At 50.2% G+C, this 12,117-nt stretch overlaps 6 protein-coding genes across 6 annotated transcripts; 3 read left to right on the forward strand and 3 right to left on the reverse strand.

Moving 5' to 3' along the window:
* Positions 1-242: 242 nt before the first annotated feature.
* On the forward strand, positions 243-1,718 carry FIBRA_06777 (uncharacterized protein; the record flags this gene model as incomplete). Its single annotated transcript, XM_012328488.1, has 5 exons — positions 243-670; positions 725-1,030; positions 1,087-1,137; positions 1,189-1,471; positions 1,524-1,718. The coding sequence occupies 5 exons, from the start codon at positions 243-245 to the stop codon at positions 1,716-1,718; spliced, it is 1,263 nt and encodes a 420-aa protein (XP_012183878.1).
* Positions 1,719-2,047: 329 nt separating this feature from the next.
* On the forward strand, positions 2,048-5,069 carry FIBRA_06778 (uncharacterized protein; the record flags this gene model as incomplete). Its single annotated transcript, XM_012328489.1, has 12 exons — positions 2,048-2,743; positions 2,795-3,002; positions 3,058-3,180; positions 3,236-3,340; positions 3,389-3,462; positions 3,516-3,738; positions 3,790-4,099; positions 4,151-4,252; positions 4,301-4,470; positions 4,520-4,585; positions 4,643-4,904; positions 4,961-5,069. The coding sequence occupies 12 exons, from the start codon at positions 2,048-2,050 to the stop codon at positions 5,067-5,069; spliced, it is 2,448 nt and encodes an 815-aa protein (XP_012183879.1).
* Positions 5,070-5,284: 215 nt separating this feature from the next.
* On the reverse strand, positions 5,285-6,540 carry FIBRA_06779 (uncharacterized protein; the record flags this gene model as incomplete). Its single annotated transcript, XM_012328490.1, has 2 exons — positions 5,285-5,702; positions 5,753-6,540. The coding sequence occupies 2 exons, from the start codon at positions 6,538-6,540 to the stop codon at positions 5,285-5,287; spliced, it is 1,206 nt and encodes a 401-aa protein (XP_012183880.1).
* A 372-nt stretch (positions 6,541-6,912) lies between these two features.
* Positions 6,913-8,822, reverse strand: FIBRA_06780 (uncharacterized protein; the record flags this gene model as incomplete). Its single annotated transcript, XM_012328491.1, has 7 exons — positions 6,913-7,132; positions 7,198-7,325; positions 7,387-7,407; positions 7,459-8,433; positions 8,488-8,540; positions 8,597-8,670; positions 8,749-8,822. 7 exons carry the CDS (start codon positions 8,820-8,822, stop codon positions 6,913-6,915), a joined length of 1,545 nt encoding a protein of 514 aa, XP_012183881.1.
* Positions 8,823-9,130: 308 nt separating this feature from the next.
* On the forward strand, positions 9,131-10,403 carry FIBRA_06781 (uncharacterized protein; the record flags this gene model as incomplete). The annotated part of the gene is made up of 5 exons (XM_012328492.1): positions 9,131-9,202; positions 9,258-9,444; positions 9,497-10,015; positions 10,068-10,300; positions 10,356-10,403. 5 exons carry the CDS (start codon positions 9,131-9,133, stop codon positions 10,401-10,403), a joined length of 1,059 nt encoding a protein of 352 aa, XP_012183882.1.
* A 182-nt stretch (positions 10,404-10,585) lies between these two features.
* On the reverse strand, positions 10,586-11,808 carry FIBRA_06782 (uncharacterized protein; the record flags this gene model as incomplete). The annotated part of the gene is made up of 2 exons (XM_012328493.1): positions 10,586-11,681; positions 11,741-11,808. 2 exons carry the CDS (start codon positions 11,806-11,808, stop codon positions 10,586-10,588), a joined length of 1,164 nt encoding a protein of 387 aa, XP_012183883.1.
* Between the last annotated feature and the right edge of the window lie 309 nt (positions 11,809-12,117).

A 12,117-nucleotide genomic window follows, 5' to 3' on the forward strand; every position in this document is an offset into this window, starting at 1 on the left:
TAGTACCACCGCAGCCGGCGAGCACTTCAAAACGCTCTGTTGTACCAGCGCACCGGGCGCGTGCCGCTAACCCCCGAGTCAAAATCATAGATGAACCACTTTTGAGCGTGGGGACAAGTTCTGGGGGCGCCCTCTCTGCAAAGGCCAAGCTAATGCAACGACGGGAGGGTCACAGCACATCCGACGCGCCTGTTGTTTCAGAAAACAACTGCTCCACCTCACGAAGCTCCAAAGGCTCATTGATGGCGACTTTAACAGGTGATAATAAACCAAAGAAATATCGTGTCTCGAGCTCTAGGGCTGGACCCGGCCGATCCTCGCACGGTTTACAAATGGGGAGCTCCTCTCTCCTGACGTTCCAAAAAGGCCTGTTACAAACTATTAAGAGCAAGGCTCCGCCTCCTACCCTTCATTCCAATAGTGGAGGTGCTGAAAACAGCGATGTCGAAGGGACTAGAGAACTATTTCTTGGAGACGGCCCCGTATTTGACGTGAGTGAGAGAATAGCAGGCCCGTTGCACCCTCCCGTGGTGCCTCCTACTGGTCAAGAACTTCTTCGCGAGGCTGGATATAACGAATTTGACGCTGAAGCTCTCCAGGATTTTGAAGATGAAGATGCGCATGGTGAACTAGACCCTGATATACACGTGCCTAAAGCAGTCCTTGATATGTGGGTCGTGCAACAATATCTGTTTCCATCGTTTTCTAATCCCAATTTAAATAGTAGCGTTCTATTGGGAGAGCACAGTGCTGATAGTCACAACGGTGAAGTGGTCGCTGCGACGCGACCAGTCGTGATCGGGACCAAGTCAACGTCAGAAGTCGAGCAGATGGTAGTTCCTGTGTCAGGCGATAGCTCAAAACTTCAGGCGAGTGTAAATGATAGGCAAGGCTCTGCGCAAGCAGAAGTTGCAACTCAGTATGAGAGTGGAGTACACCATGACGCGAACAATCGAAAGACCGACAATGCTGCCGAATCTACTTCCCGCGGCCCCAGTGCAGCTTGGAAATTTACTATATTTGGCCCTTTGTGCGTGTGGGTTTCACTGTGCCCGTGAAATCGACTGACTTGAATTGGATGGACAGGGGTATCGGACGTGATGCATCGACAACGTCGCAAAAAGTGACTACAGACTCGTGAGTGGATCAATTTCATCAATTTTGAGTATTGATGCGAACGTTCTTTAGCTCAGCGGAACGAGTCAAGCCTAGCTTGTTCCTCAGTCTTGACTCGGCTGTCTCGATCCCTATTCTCATTGTAGACGTCAACCCCCCGGGAACTTACTTTGATACGCTGGGCGCAAAGCCAGTAGGACCCACGGGTAAATTCTATAAGGGCGAGCATGTTCCTGCCTTGTTGGACACCCTTAGAGTTCAAGACTCTTCCGCAAGACTCGTATTAGGCTCAGCTACAGACGCGGAGAAGACGCAATTCGAGCATTTCCAGGCTCGATTGAAATCTGGTGAACTGGTTTGTGCATTGCTCCGCGTATTGCGATATGTTCTGACCTCTCTACACATAGTTCGTCGAAATGGTCGACCTCGAGCTTCTGGCTATGTGCTCCTCCGAGAACCTTGCCCTTGCAGAGAGATTAGTTGTACCCGAAAAGCACCGCGGGCTCGCCGACACCTTAGTCGTAGTGCGAGTGGCGATTGAAAACCACTCCGCTTATGCCAACGCTGTCATGCATGCGGATGATATTCGCTGGTGCAATTGAAATTGCAAGGCGGGGCTCCGAATCGTCGTCGACGTTGCTGTCATTATTTTACAAAGTTTAATCGTGTGCTCCGATGTACCGTATCAAGTCTAGCTACTTTTTCTCCTTTCCAAGCATCTTTTCAAGGTATTGGTTCTTTTCACACAAGCACATGCATCGAGAGAGACAGACATATCATGGTTGCTGTCGCAGTTACCCTAATGCTCACGTGACCGTGTCCTAGCACGGTCACGGGGACGGCGCGTGTCGCGTTTACTCAGTATCGAGTGAGAGTCTCGGTCTGACTTTCGTCTCTACTCGACTTCCGTTGGTTTTGCTTGTGCACACAGATGTTACGTCGTACTCCGGTGACCAAAGACGGAAAAGTAGTTGATCGCCTTCAGGAGAGCACTCGCATTAACAAACCATTCAAACCTCCTACTCCCATAATTCAGCGCGAACACCTTCAGCGAAAGCGGAAACGAGTATCGTATAAAGAGGACCAGAATGCTCATGACGCTGAGAGCGACGACGCCAATGACGGTCACAAGAAGAAGCGCAAACTCGATAAGCATGGTAATCCTGAATTGCCGCGAGACAACAATATCAAGCACTTCCCTGTGTATAAGGCGAAGCCGTTCGGAGATGTATCAAGGAGATTCTCAATTCCAGAGATGAGAAACAAGGATGGCGATGTCGTTCAAATAATTCCTTCGAACGCTTCCCTTGGGATTCGTCCACTTGCCAACATCATACCCCGACCCCTCCATGATCCCATGGAAGACCACGCTATCGTTCTGTACGATCCTACCATCGATGATAAAGAAACAGATGAGGAAAGGAAGGAGAGGGAGAAGGAGGCTGCCAAAGAAAAGGCTGCAGAGGAGGCGCGACAAAAGACCGCAGGACTATATAATCCTCACAAGAGCCTCAAATTGCTGCTGGGTGGCGGAAATGAAAAGAGGAAGAAGAATGATAAAGTCGCTGTCGTCATCGATCCACGCCTATGCAAGGTACTCAGACCTCATCAAATTGAAGGTGTGAAGGTAAGTTTGAGTTCTTCTTGGACCTCTTCAAGGGATGCCCATCTTCTTCAGTTCCTGTACAAATGCACGACAGGAATGATTGTCGAGAATCAATATGGCTGCATAATGGCTGATGAGATGGGTCTTGGGAAAACTCTTCAATGCATCGCACTTTTGTGGACGCTCGTTAAGCAATCTCCCCACGCTGGTAAGCCTACTATCGAGAAATGCATCATCGCTTGTCCTTCAAGTCTTGTCAAAAATTGGGCCAATGAACTCGGTGAGTCCGATTTTTGATCAGCTAATCCAAAAACTTCATGCTTGCGGATCTGTAGTAAAATGGCTGGGGAAGGACACCGTATCCGCCCTAGCCATTGATGGAAAAGGAGGGAAAGCGGAGATGCTGGCGAGAGTAGCACGTTGGGTGGCGGCGGGAGGAAGGAACGTTTCTCAGCCAGGTTAAGCCGTCTCATAATGTATCAGCTGTTTTCACTGATATCGTTGAACTAACAGTCATGATTGTCTCGTATGAGACATTGCGTTCACTGACCGCTCACCTAGCCAATTGTAGTATTGGACTCCTACTTTGCGATGAAGGCCATCGACTCAAAAATTCAGGTTCGTGTGTTTTCCTTGCGACTATGATGAATGTCTGATCCGCCTCAGAATCATTGACATTCCAGGCCCTTAACGGGTTGAATGTGAGACGCCGAGTCATCCTCTCTGGAACACCTATCCAGGTCGGTCCGTTTTTCTGCTTTTATAGAGACATGGGTTAACACACACGGTTTAGAATGATCTGTCGGAATACTTCTCCCTGCTGAATTTTGCCAATCCAAATTTCCTTGGCTCCAAGAATGACTTTCGTAAAAACTTCGAGAACGCGATTATACGTGGACGGGATGCTGATGCGAGTGATCAAACGAAGGCCGAGTGTGAGAAGAAGTTGAAAGAACTTGGAGGACTAGTTGCGAAATTCATCATTAGACGCACAAATGACCTCTTATCCAAATACTGTGAGCGCGCTCCTCTATTGTGAACACTCAAACGAGACTGACTTGTGGCAGTACCTGTCAAATACGAACAAGTCGTCTTCTGCGGTCTTTCGCCGTTTCAGCTCTCTCTGTATCGCCTGTTCATTTCATCGCCTGAAATTCAGGCACTCCTTCGTGGCGCAGACTCCCAGCCTTTAAAGGCAATTAATATTTTGAAGAAGCTCTGTAACCATCCCGAACTCCTTGATCTGCCTAATGATCTACGAGGATCAGAGAAACTGCAACCAGAAGATTTTTCCGGGGCGGGTGGCTCCAGCCGAGACAAAGGCAGAAATCAGACTGTCCGTTGTGATTACAGCGGGAAATTTATGGTGCTCGAGCGGTAAGCATTGAGGACTGCAGTTTTCTGTTTTTGATACACCTTCTATAACAGCTTCTTGCATCGCATTCACACCGAGACAAATGACAAGATCGTGCTGATCAGTAATTACACACAAACTCTCGATCTGTTCGAGAAACTTCTACGAAGCAAGAAGTGAGCGTCTCCTATATCCTATTGGTTGTCCTTCACGAATTTGCCCAGGTATGGATATTTTCGTCTTGATGGTAGCATGACCATCAACAAACGCCAGAAGTTGGTCGACCAGTTTAATGATCCCAACGGGAAGGAATTTGTTTTCTTACTTAGCAGTAAAGCCGGAGGCTGTGGTATCAATTTGATCGGAGCAAATCGTTTAATCCTCTTCGACCCTGGTACGCACACTCTGATACACGACGTAATTAAACGACTTATATTGCACAGACTGGAATCCAGCCGCAGACCAGCAAGCCTTGGCGCGTGTATGGCGAGACGGTCAGAAGAAAGAGTGTATGAAATGTTTTCTATATATCACAAGCAAGCACACCATTCATTCATCTCGTGTAGGTTTCGTATACCGATTTATCTGCACGGGAACCATCGAGGAAAAGATTTTTCAGCGTCAAGCATCAAAGCAGGCACTTTCTTCGGCTGTCGTCGATGAAATGGAGGACGCCGAACGACACTTCTCACTTGATTCTTTGCGAAAGCTCTTCTTGTTCAACGAGAAGACTCTCTGCGAAACCCATGAGACGTTCAAGTGTAAACGCTGCAAGGATGGTAAGCAAATTATGAAGGCGCAGGCGTTGTTGTATGGAGATGCTAGCACGTAAATTATCGTCACCACCCTTGAATGATTGCTTGAACTAAATACTTCTGCTACAGATGGAATCATTTTACGAACATGGAGCTCAAGAACAATCACGACGACCTATTACGAGCAGAGGTTGGCTCATCCGAAGTCTCATTTGTATTCCAATATATCAGCCATTAAGATTATTTCTGTATGATACTTTCATCTTCAGGGACGTTCTCATGTCGCTTCCACCAAACATCCATTGTACGTTAGCAGCAAAGTAGATAGATTGGTATCAATGTGTAGCAACAAAGAAAACATAGATTAGCATGCTAGGTGTGGATCGACTAGGGATACAGATAATGATACACGTCAAACACCTTAATCCGAAGTGTCCGTAACGGCCCACTGTGTCAACTAACAATGTCACTCCAATTGCCCCAGTCGCTCCCGACCTTCCTGACCAAAACCTTCTCTCCAGACGCCCCAAAATAACCCGCCTTAAACCATGCTTGTACTTCCTCTTCGCTGAACGGTCCGAAATTCTCTGGCTCTTGACCTGCTGCTCCGGGAACTGCCCATTTGTACTCGTACTTGATGTCTGCTGACGGCGGTACCCATGAGGGATCCACTTTGCCAGACGACCTAATTGAGCGGACAAATTCTTCGTATGTTCGCGAGTAGATATCCGTGTCGCCCAATGACATGAGTGTTGACGCGAGATGAGTGATGCGATCAATCTCTGAGGGGGCCTTAGAAATCTGTTCTGACTTCTCTGCCTGCCCGGCGTCGCCACCAGTTTCGTTTCTACGTTTCTTGTTTGGCTTCATGCTGTATCTTTCTTTAGCAACATGCTCAAGCACCACAAGATGGAGCCATACCTTTTCTGATGACTCCCAGTCTTCTTTGCCTGCGCACCGAGACGTTGAAGCGCCTCCAAAACCGTCTCACCCTTCTTCAGCATGCCAACCAGCTCCTTCTCAATGTCACCCTTTCCTCCAAACTGTCTGAGTTCCTGCTCCTCAGCCTTTTGTTTTTCCTGTTGTTCCTTCTCCCTCTGCCGATGACTACGGCGGGCCTTCTTGATTTCCTTTTCGTCCAACCCCTCCATCCATCGGTCGTGTGTTGCGTGGGGGTCAAACGAGCGGACATACGTCCCATCAGCAGCGAACTTGCCCTCTTCCATCTCCTCACGCATGTTAAAGGAGGAGATCTCGTATCCCATCCCTGCCTTTTTCCGCCGCTCTGCGTCCTCCTCGTCCTCACCACCCTCGGAATCGTCAGAGCCCGACTTGTCACCAAACTCCTGCCCCTCGATATCCCCCAAGCGCAAGAACTCTTCTCTCTTCTTACCGGTCTCCTCTGCCGCCTTGTCCTCCTTCTCCCCTACGGCAAACATGTCTTCATCTTCGTCCATGGCGGCAGCACCGTCTGCGCCGGGTCGTCGGCTGGGCACAACTCCCTCCCCATCATCACTGGAATCGGAGTCGTAGCCTTCGGTCCGAACACGACCGCGGCGCTGGCGCGTTTCCAGCTGAGCGTCGACCTCCTCGGCAAAATTCACGGGATCTTCAGATGGCTCGACGAACCGTGTCTTTTTGGGAACGTTACGAGAAGCAACGTCCTCGCTTGACCCTGCAGCGCGTTTCTTCGGGGGACGTGAGTCCATTGCTGACTCGGACACAAACGAGGGAGGCGGAGACGGTCGTCCGGTAAGATAGTATATTTGGCCCTATTTGTGAGCGCCGAACACCCACAAGGTCCCACAAGTCTCGGGTGTTCGAAGAGCTCCGTGAGAAGACTGATTTTCTTCCAGATGCACATAGTTTCAGTAGATTTATAATCGCACAAATAGATTGACATGAAACGGAAGCTGTCGCGGTGGTAGTGTACTTCATTAGCACCTTGCATACATCGTTCAATTATACAATATACATAGCAAAGGACAAAGCACGAGGGAGTGTAGCAAAGTATAAAACCACCTAGGATCTTTATAGAATCCCTAAATAGGCATCGGGGTAATGGTCACCACGTACGCCGTCTACACAGCATCAGAGTCCGCCGAAACACCTGTCCGTCTGCGAGAAGGCGTGATAATATCCTCTGCGCCAGTTGCTCCTGCACTTAACAGTCCCTCCTCTTCTGCTAAGCCCGCCCTTGATGCACGCCGACCTCGACTATGAGTCTTAGGTCTGTAAATGAAAGATTGTGTCACAATAGTGACATCAAACACAAGAGTTCCCCCGCTCCCCAGAAGATACCTAGCGATGTTCGTGAACAATCGTCAGTGGAGAAATTGAGATATTATTTCGATATGGCGACATACGGTATACTTTCTTTGATAAACGCAGACGCCTCTGCCTCAGGTAGGCCAAGCTTGGGCGATGTGAGGATAGATGAAACGTAAAAAAAGTTGCCGAGGAAAGCAAAGATAAATAGATACATCGACAGGCCCTATAGAATGGAATTCAGTAAGGAAAGAAAGCTATGTTCTGTTTGCAGTCTTGATACTGACCTCTACAGATTTCCTGACGAACTATGAATAGGGTCAGCAAAAATTGATAGGAGTAACAGAGGGTAAGCTCACATTTTTCCAAATCTGAGGCAATCGAGATGTCAAATATAGGATGGTGCATGTCCATGCCGATACACGTCCAATGATGAACTCTGTAGATTGTTCAGGCTGGTTGAGGGAGTCAAAGTCTATTGGTTCAAAATCGCGCGCAAACAACTGAGCAGTGACTATGTGATCTGTGTGTGATTCGGGATTCGACATTAGCAGGGACGAAACTCGCTCAGCATGCTGTGGCAGCGGCGGCGAAAAATCAGACATGGATAATACACGACCAGTCGTAGGTTTGCCACTTGAGGTGAGTCCGTGCTGGCTGCTAGCCAATGTGCCAATGCCGAATAGAGCCCACGCGCCCAGAAACACCATGCTCGCGCCTTTTCTGCTGGCTCGCGAACTACGTCTTCGCGATGCAGACCATTCTTCATCCCCTTCGTCGCCTTGTACCTCCCGAGATAATGATCTCCCACGGGCCAGCGCCTCTGCCTCTTCAGGCTGCAGCGTCATAGCCAGGGATGCATGTAATTGGCCCGACGGAGACGTAGTGGACTGACGATTCCTACCCAAACTACCCCCGCGTCGCTCCCGGCTCCATGAGACTTTCTTCCCTCGACCTATCCGTCCGCCTTCCGATTGGAAACTGTCAGAGAGGCGCGCAAGAGCTTCGTCCGACACATTGTCGTCATCGTCATCCGGAAGATTACGCGGTTCGACAGCCGAATACGGGCCACGTTCAGTACTATTCCGCCTCCAACGCGCGTAGTCCTCCTGTCCTGCAGCTAGAGCGGCCGCAGCGGCAACGTTGGCGGCAACGCTAGATAGAGCGCGATAGTGGCTTGCCTCACGCTCGACAGACATCCGGCGGGCTGTCACTGACGTTGTACGCGGACGCGCGGATAGATACGAAGGCTTTGCGGGATACTTAAAGCGGTAGTAGAAGAATTGAACCAGGAGCGTTGCATCTACGAAGCAAAAATACGTCGCCAGATACGTCTACGCAATCGAGATAAGACGGGAGAGAAGTTGTGCAATTTACATTAGACGCACTTGAAAGGGGAGCTGGTGGGTGAGGATGCATCCCAGAAGATTTGTTGCGTCGCCTGGATAGAGTAGCTATTCAGACGGCCTGGATCGCCCATAGCAATGGTGAACTCACCCAACGCCCAGTTCAGCAGAAAAGGAAGCGCAAGGCCGTCTGCTGACTGCCGGCGTACATTCTCAAGAACCTGTCTGGGGAGATTGAGAAGTTAAATGACAAGCTGCGATTGTAGTCGAGATTGGCTGAGATTGGCCCAGATGCGCACTCACGGGAACTGTGCGCCGAGCCAGCTGCCTATGGATGCATAGCCGAGGACATCGCTGAAGGTGACGGTCTCCAGCATTGAAATGGTAGCATACAGCGGGTGGAGGGAGACGGAGACCTGCTGGGCCGGGGAGATGAAGTGAAGTGGCAGAGCTGAAAGCGACTTGGGCGCGGCCAAGCAATCGCCGAACCGAGTCTCCCAAATCCGGTGTCAGCGTGCATGCGCACAGCGCGCCTCAGGCTCGTCCGTAACTCCACTTCTCCTCTGCTGCAAGCTCTCGACTGTCCTACCATCAGCCTCACCCACTTACCGCCCCGAATGTGCAAGACTTGAGTTGGCAACAGTGATTGCGTATAGACTCCCTGGTACTTCTTTCTCATACCACCATGCAGCCGAGCGCAATAGGTGCCAAACCGCTCTCGGCTGCCCGCTTGTTCCAGCCTACCCCAGACGATCTTGTACGTGGCATGCCTATACACTCTGCTGGCTCCTCTAAAGCCCACAGGGTACTAGCGGCTCCTGGTATTGGATTACCTTTGCCAAAACTCATTCTCAAGTACTGCCCATGCATTTATGATGGATAGTGGCGTCAAGCCCTCCAATGCTGACGGCGACGAAATCATGCCACTCACTATCCAGGACGGCGGCGCTGCTACCAATGTAGTTGATGAGAAACTTGCGATTGGGGAATTACGGAAAGGTAGCTTGTAGGGCCAGGAATCATGTTACATCGCTGATTGCCTTCCTACTAGCCATTAAGATACACATCTTGTCTGGCCAGGTCAACGAGGCCACGGAACTCCTCAATGAGCATTTCCCTTCCGTGCTTTCCGAAAGCTCGGATTCTGGGCCCAGTGGCCATTCTGCAGATGGCTTGAAATATATTCCGTCCGCCTCCGTTAACCCGGTCCATCTCGCACTTAATTTGCACATCCTTGCCTTTATTGAGGCCGCACGGACGGTCCCGCTTCCATACTACCCTCCAGGCGTGATCCCCCCCGCTTCTGACTTTAGCAAAGCAGTCCGCCCCGATATAATTCGACAGGAGGATCCTGAGGAAGCCAATGTGCAACTTCTCCATCGGGCGCAAAACCTCTACTCAGAAGCCATTGGTCTACCGAATCCAGATGACAGAGGCAAGTATTTGCGCGAACTCGCTCAAGTTGGCGGGCTCCTGGCGTACAAAGTGCCCGAGTATGGCCCCATGGCATCATATATGACCCAGGACAGGAGAGACGCAGTTGCTGATCAGATTGATGGTGCCATTCTCTGTGAGTTTGCGCGTTGAACGTGGTATGGAAAGCTGACGGTGGTCTTCCTTAGACAGGACCGGACAATCTGCGGTATCCACAGTGGAGCTCGCCGCACGACAAGCCTCTGTCGTCTGGTCAACATTACATGAAATAAAGGTCAGGGCTCCTCCTAGCATTGCTTGGCCTGCTGGATTGTTACTGCCGGGCCTCAAGGCAGCTCAGTCGTCAGCAGCTGGCAGATCCGGCGACATTGATCCTATGTCGACCGTGAAGAAACCTGGCGCTGATGGCGGTCCCGCCGAGGTAACAAACCACCTTTATTGCCAAGTATCTGTTCATCGTCTGAAGTACGTTGCAGATCTTACCGCCATTCGATCTACACGCATTTCTGGATGCCGGTCCATGACATAGATTGTGTTTTTCATCGGACCCGGTTCAATTGTCATTTTGTATGTATGTCCCTAGCTCAACTGGATTGTCTTTCTGTAGTATTTCTCTTTGTGTTTGACCCTCCATCCGTTGATCTCATGAGTATTTGTGAACTCAGCTGTTGGTGACGTATGTAGTGCTACCTGTTCTCATCGCATGTTATCCCGTATTTATTGATTCTACACCAATGATCGCAATGTCCTCCCATCGTCCTTTGTTGATTTGCACCACGAGCTCCGCATCAACTACGCACCCCACTAGACCCAATACTTTTAATCTGCTCCAACGATCCCATTCCACTCTGTTCAAAGTGACCTCCGCCCCCATTTTAAATCCTCTCAGGCCAGTGTCCATGCTTAGCCAAGGATTATAAGAGAGATCGAGCACCTCAAGGAGGGGGCAAATACGTGGCAGACGGTGGATAGGTGCAGGGGTAGGTAGGGAAAGTAGAGCTAGATGGGTCAACGTAGGTGGGAACGCCAATAAAGTGTTGAGTGGGAGCGGCACAGTCAGGAGTACTATAGTATGCAACGGCGCAGGGAGATGGGCATCTGATACCGGCGAGTCCCATTCCTCTCGTGTGCTCTCTGCAGACGTATGACGGACAGAACCGCTTGTGGCCGACGAATTTTTCCTAAGGAGATCGCGGGACAACGACGCTTGTGGCCCGACTACGATGAGCTCACCCTCCGCATGACCGTCGGGTTCACACAAAGCATATAACTTCGAAGTAGGTAATGGGGAATGGACAGCAGACCAGCGCAACATGTCACGACGCAGATGGGGAGGCAAGTACTGCGCAACCTCTTCTGCAAAGCCGCCATCGTCGGAATCCGGAAATACAGAGAGTAGGACTTGAAGGCAGAGCAACGCAAGTGAGGGAAACGTCGTCTCCCTGCCCTCAATTCCTGCCTGAGGATCACGACGTGTTATGTAGGAGAATATGAGAGAGAACATCTGAGCTCTTCGCGCTGGCTCGTCAATGTCTTCGTCCTTCTCCCTTCCAGTCGAATCTCTCCAGCTCTTGGGAGGTGGGGGACCCGGCACTAAGCCTCTTGGATATGCGTATTCTAGAAAACCTTGAGGACCCAACAGAACAGGTCTCGTAGTCCCTCGTGGCTGGGTAGGTCTCGGCTGGATCACCTCATCCAGATAGATCTGGTCGAACGGAAGAGTCGGACTAGTATGGGACGTGTAAGCTGTGGTTCGCTTGTTTGATTGAAGCAGGTTCTGCGCATGGCGAAAATCTTCTCCCCTATATGGATTGTAGTTATATGAGCAACTTGTGTCTCGTGGCCACTAAGGTGTCTTTACCTTAGCGTGTGCAAAAGATTATTGACTTGACGGGAGTTCGATGGGGTCGCATTGCCTTTAGGTGGCATAAATTGATGGCGGTGAAGAAGACAAAAGGTATATGAGGTCTCGCACTGAATGGTATACCCCGCGTTGCAGGCGTAGAAAGACAAATGGTCAATGCGTGAGTCAGCTGCGATAGGAATCAAGCCGTTCCCGGAGAAAGGTAGCGCCGACTTGACATAACATGGGGCTCGAGCAATTATGAGGAGACTTGAAACAACCGTCGTTTCAAGGTGAAGGATAATTCAGCGGGATAGGCTGATCGAAGCTCAGGCTAAGTCGCTCAGTGCTAGCTCTAGACCCCAGAAGATAGACATTCAGCGCAAAAAAAAAAA

The sequence above is a fragment of the Fibroporia radiculosa genome (genome assembly GCF_000313525.1).
Source record: "Fibroporia radiculosa TFFH 294 genomic supercontigs, scaffold8592, whole genome shotgun sequence".
NCBI classification, from domain to species: domain Eukaryota; kingdom Fungi; phylum Basidiomycota; class Agaricomycetes; order Polyporales; family Fibroporiaceae; genus Fibroporia; species Fibroporia radiculosa.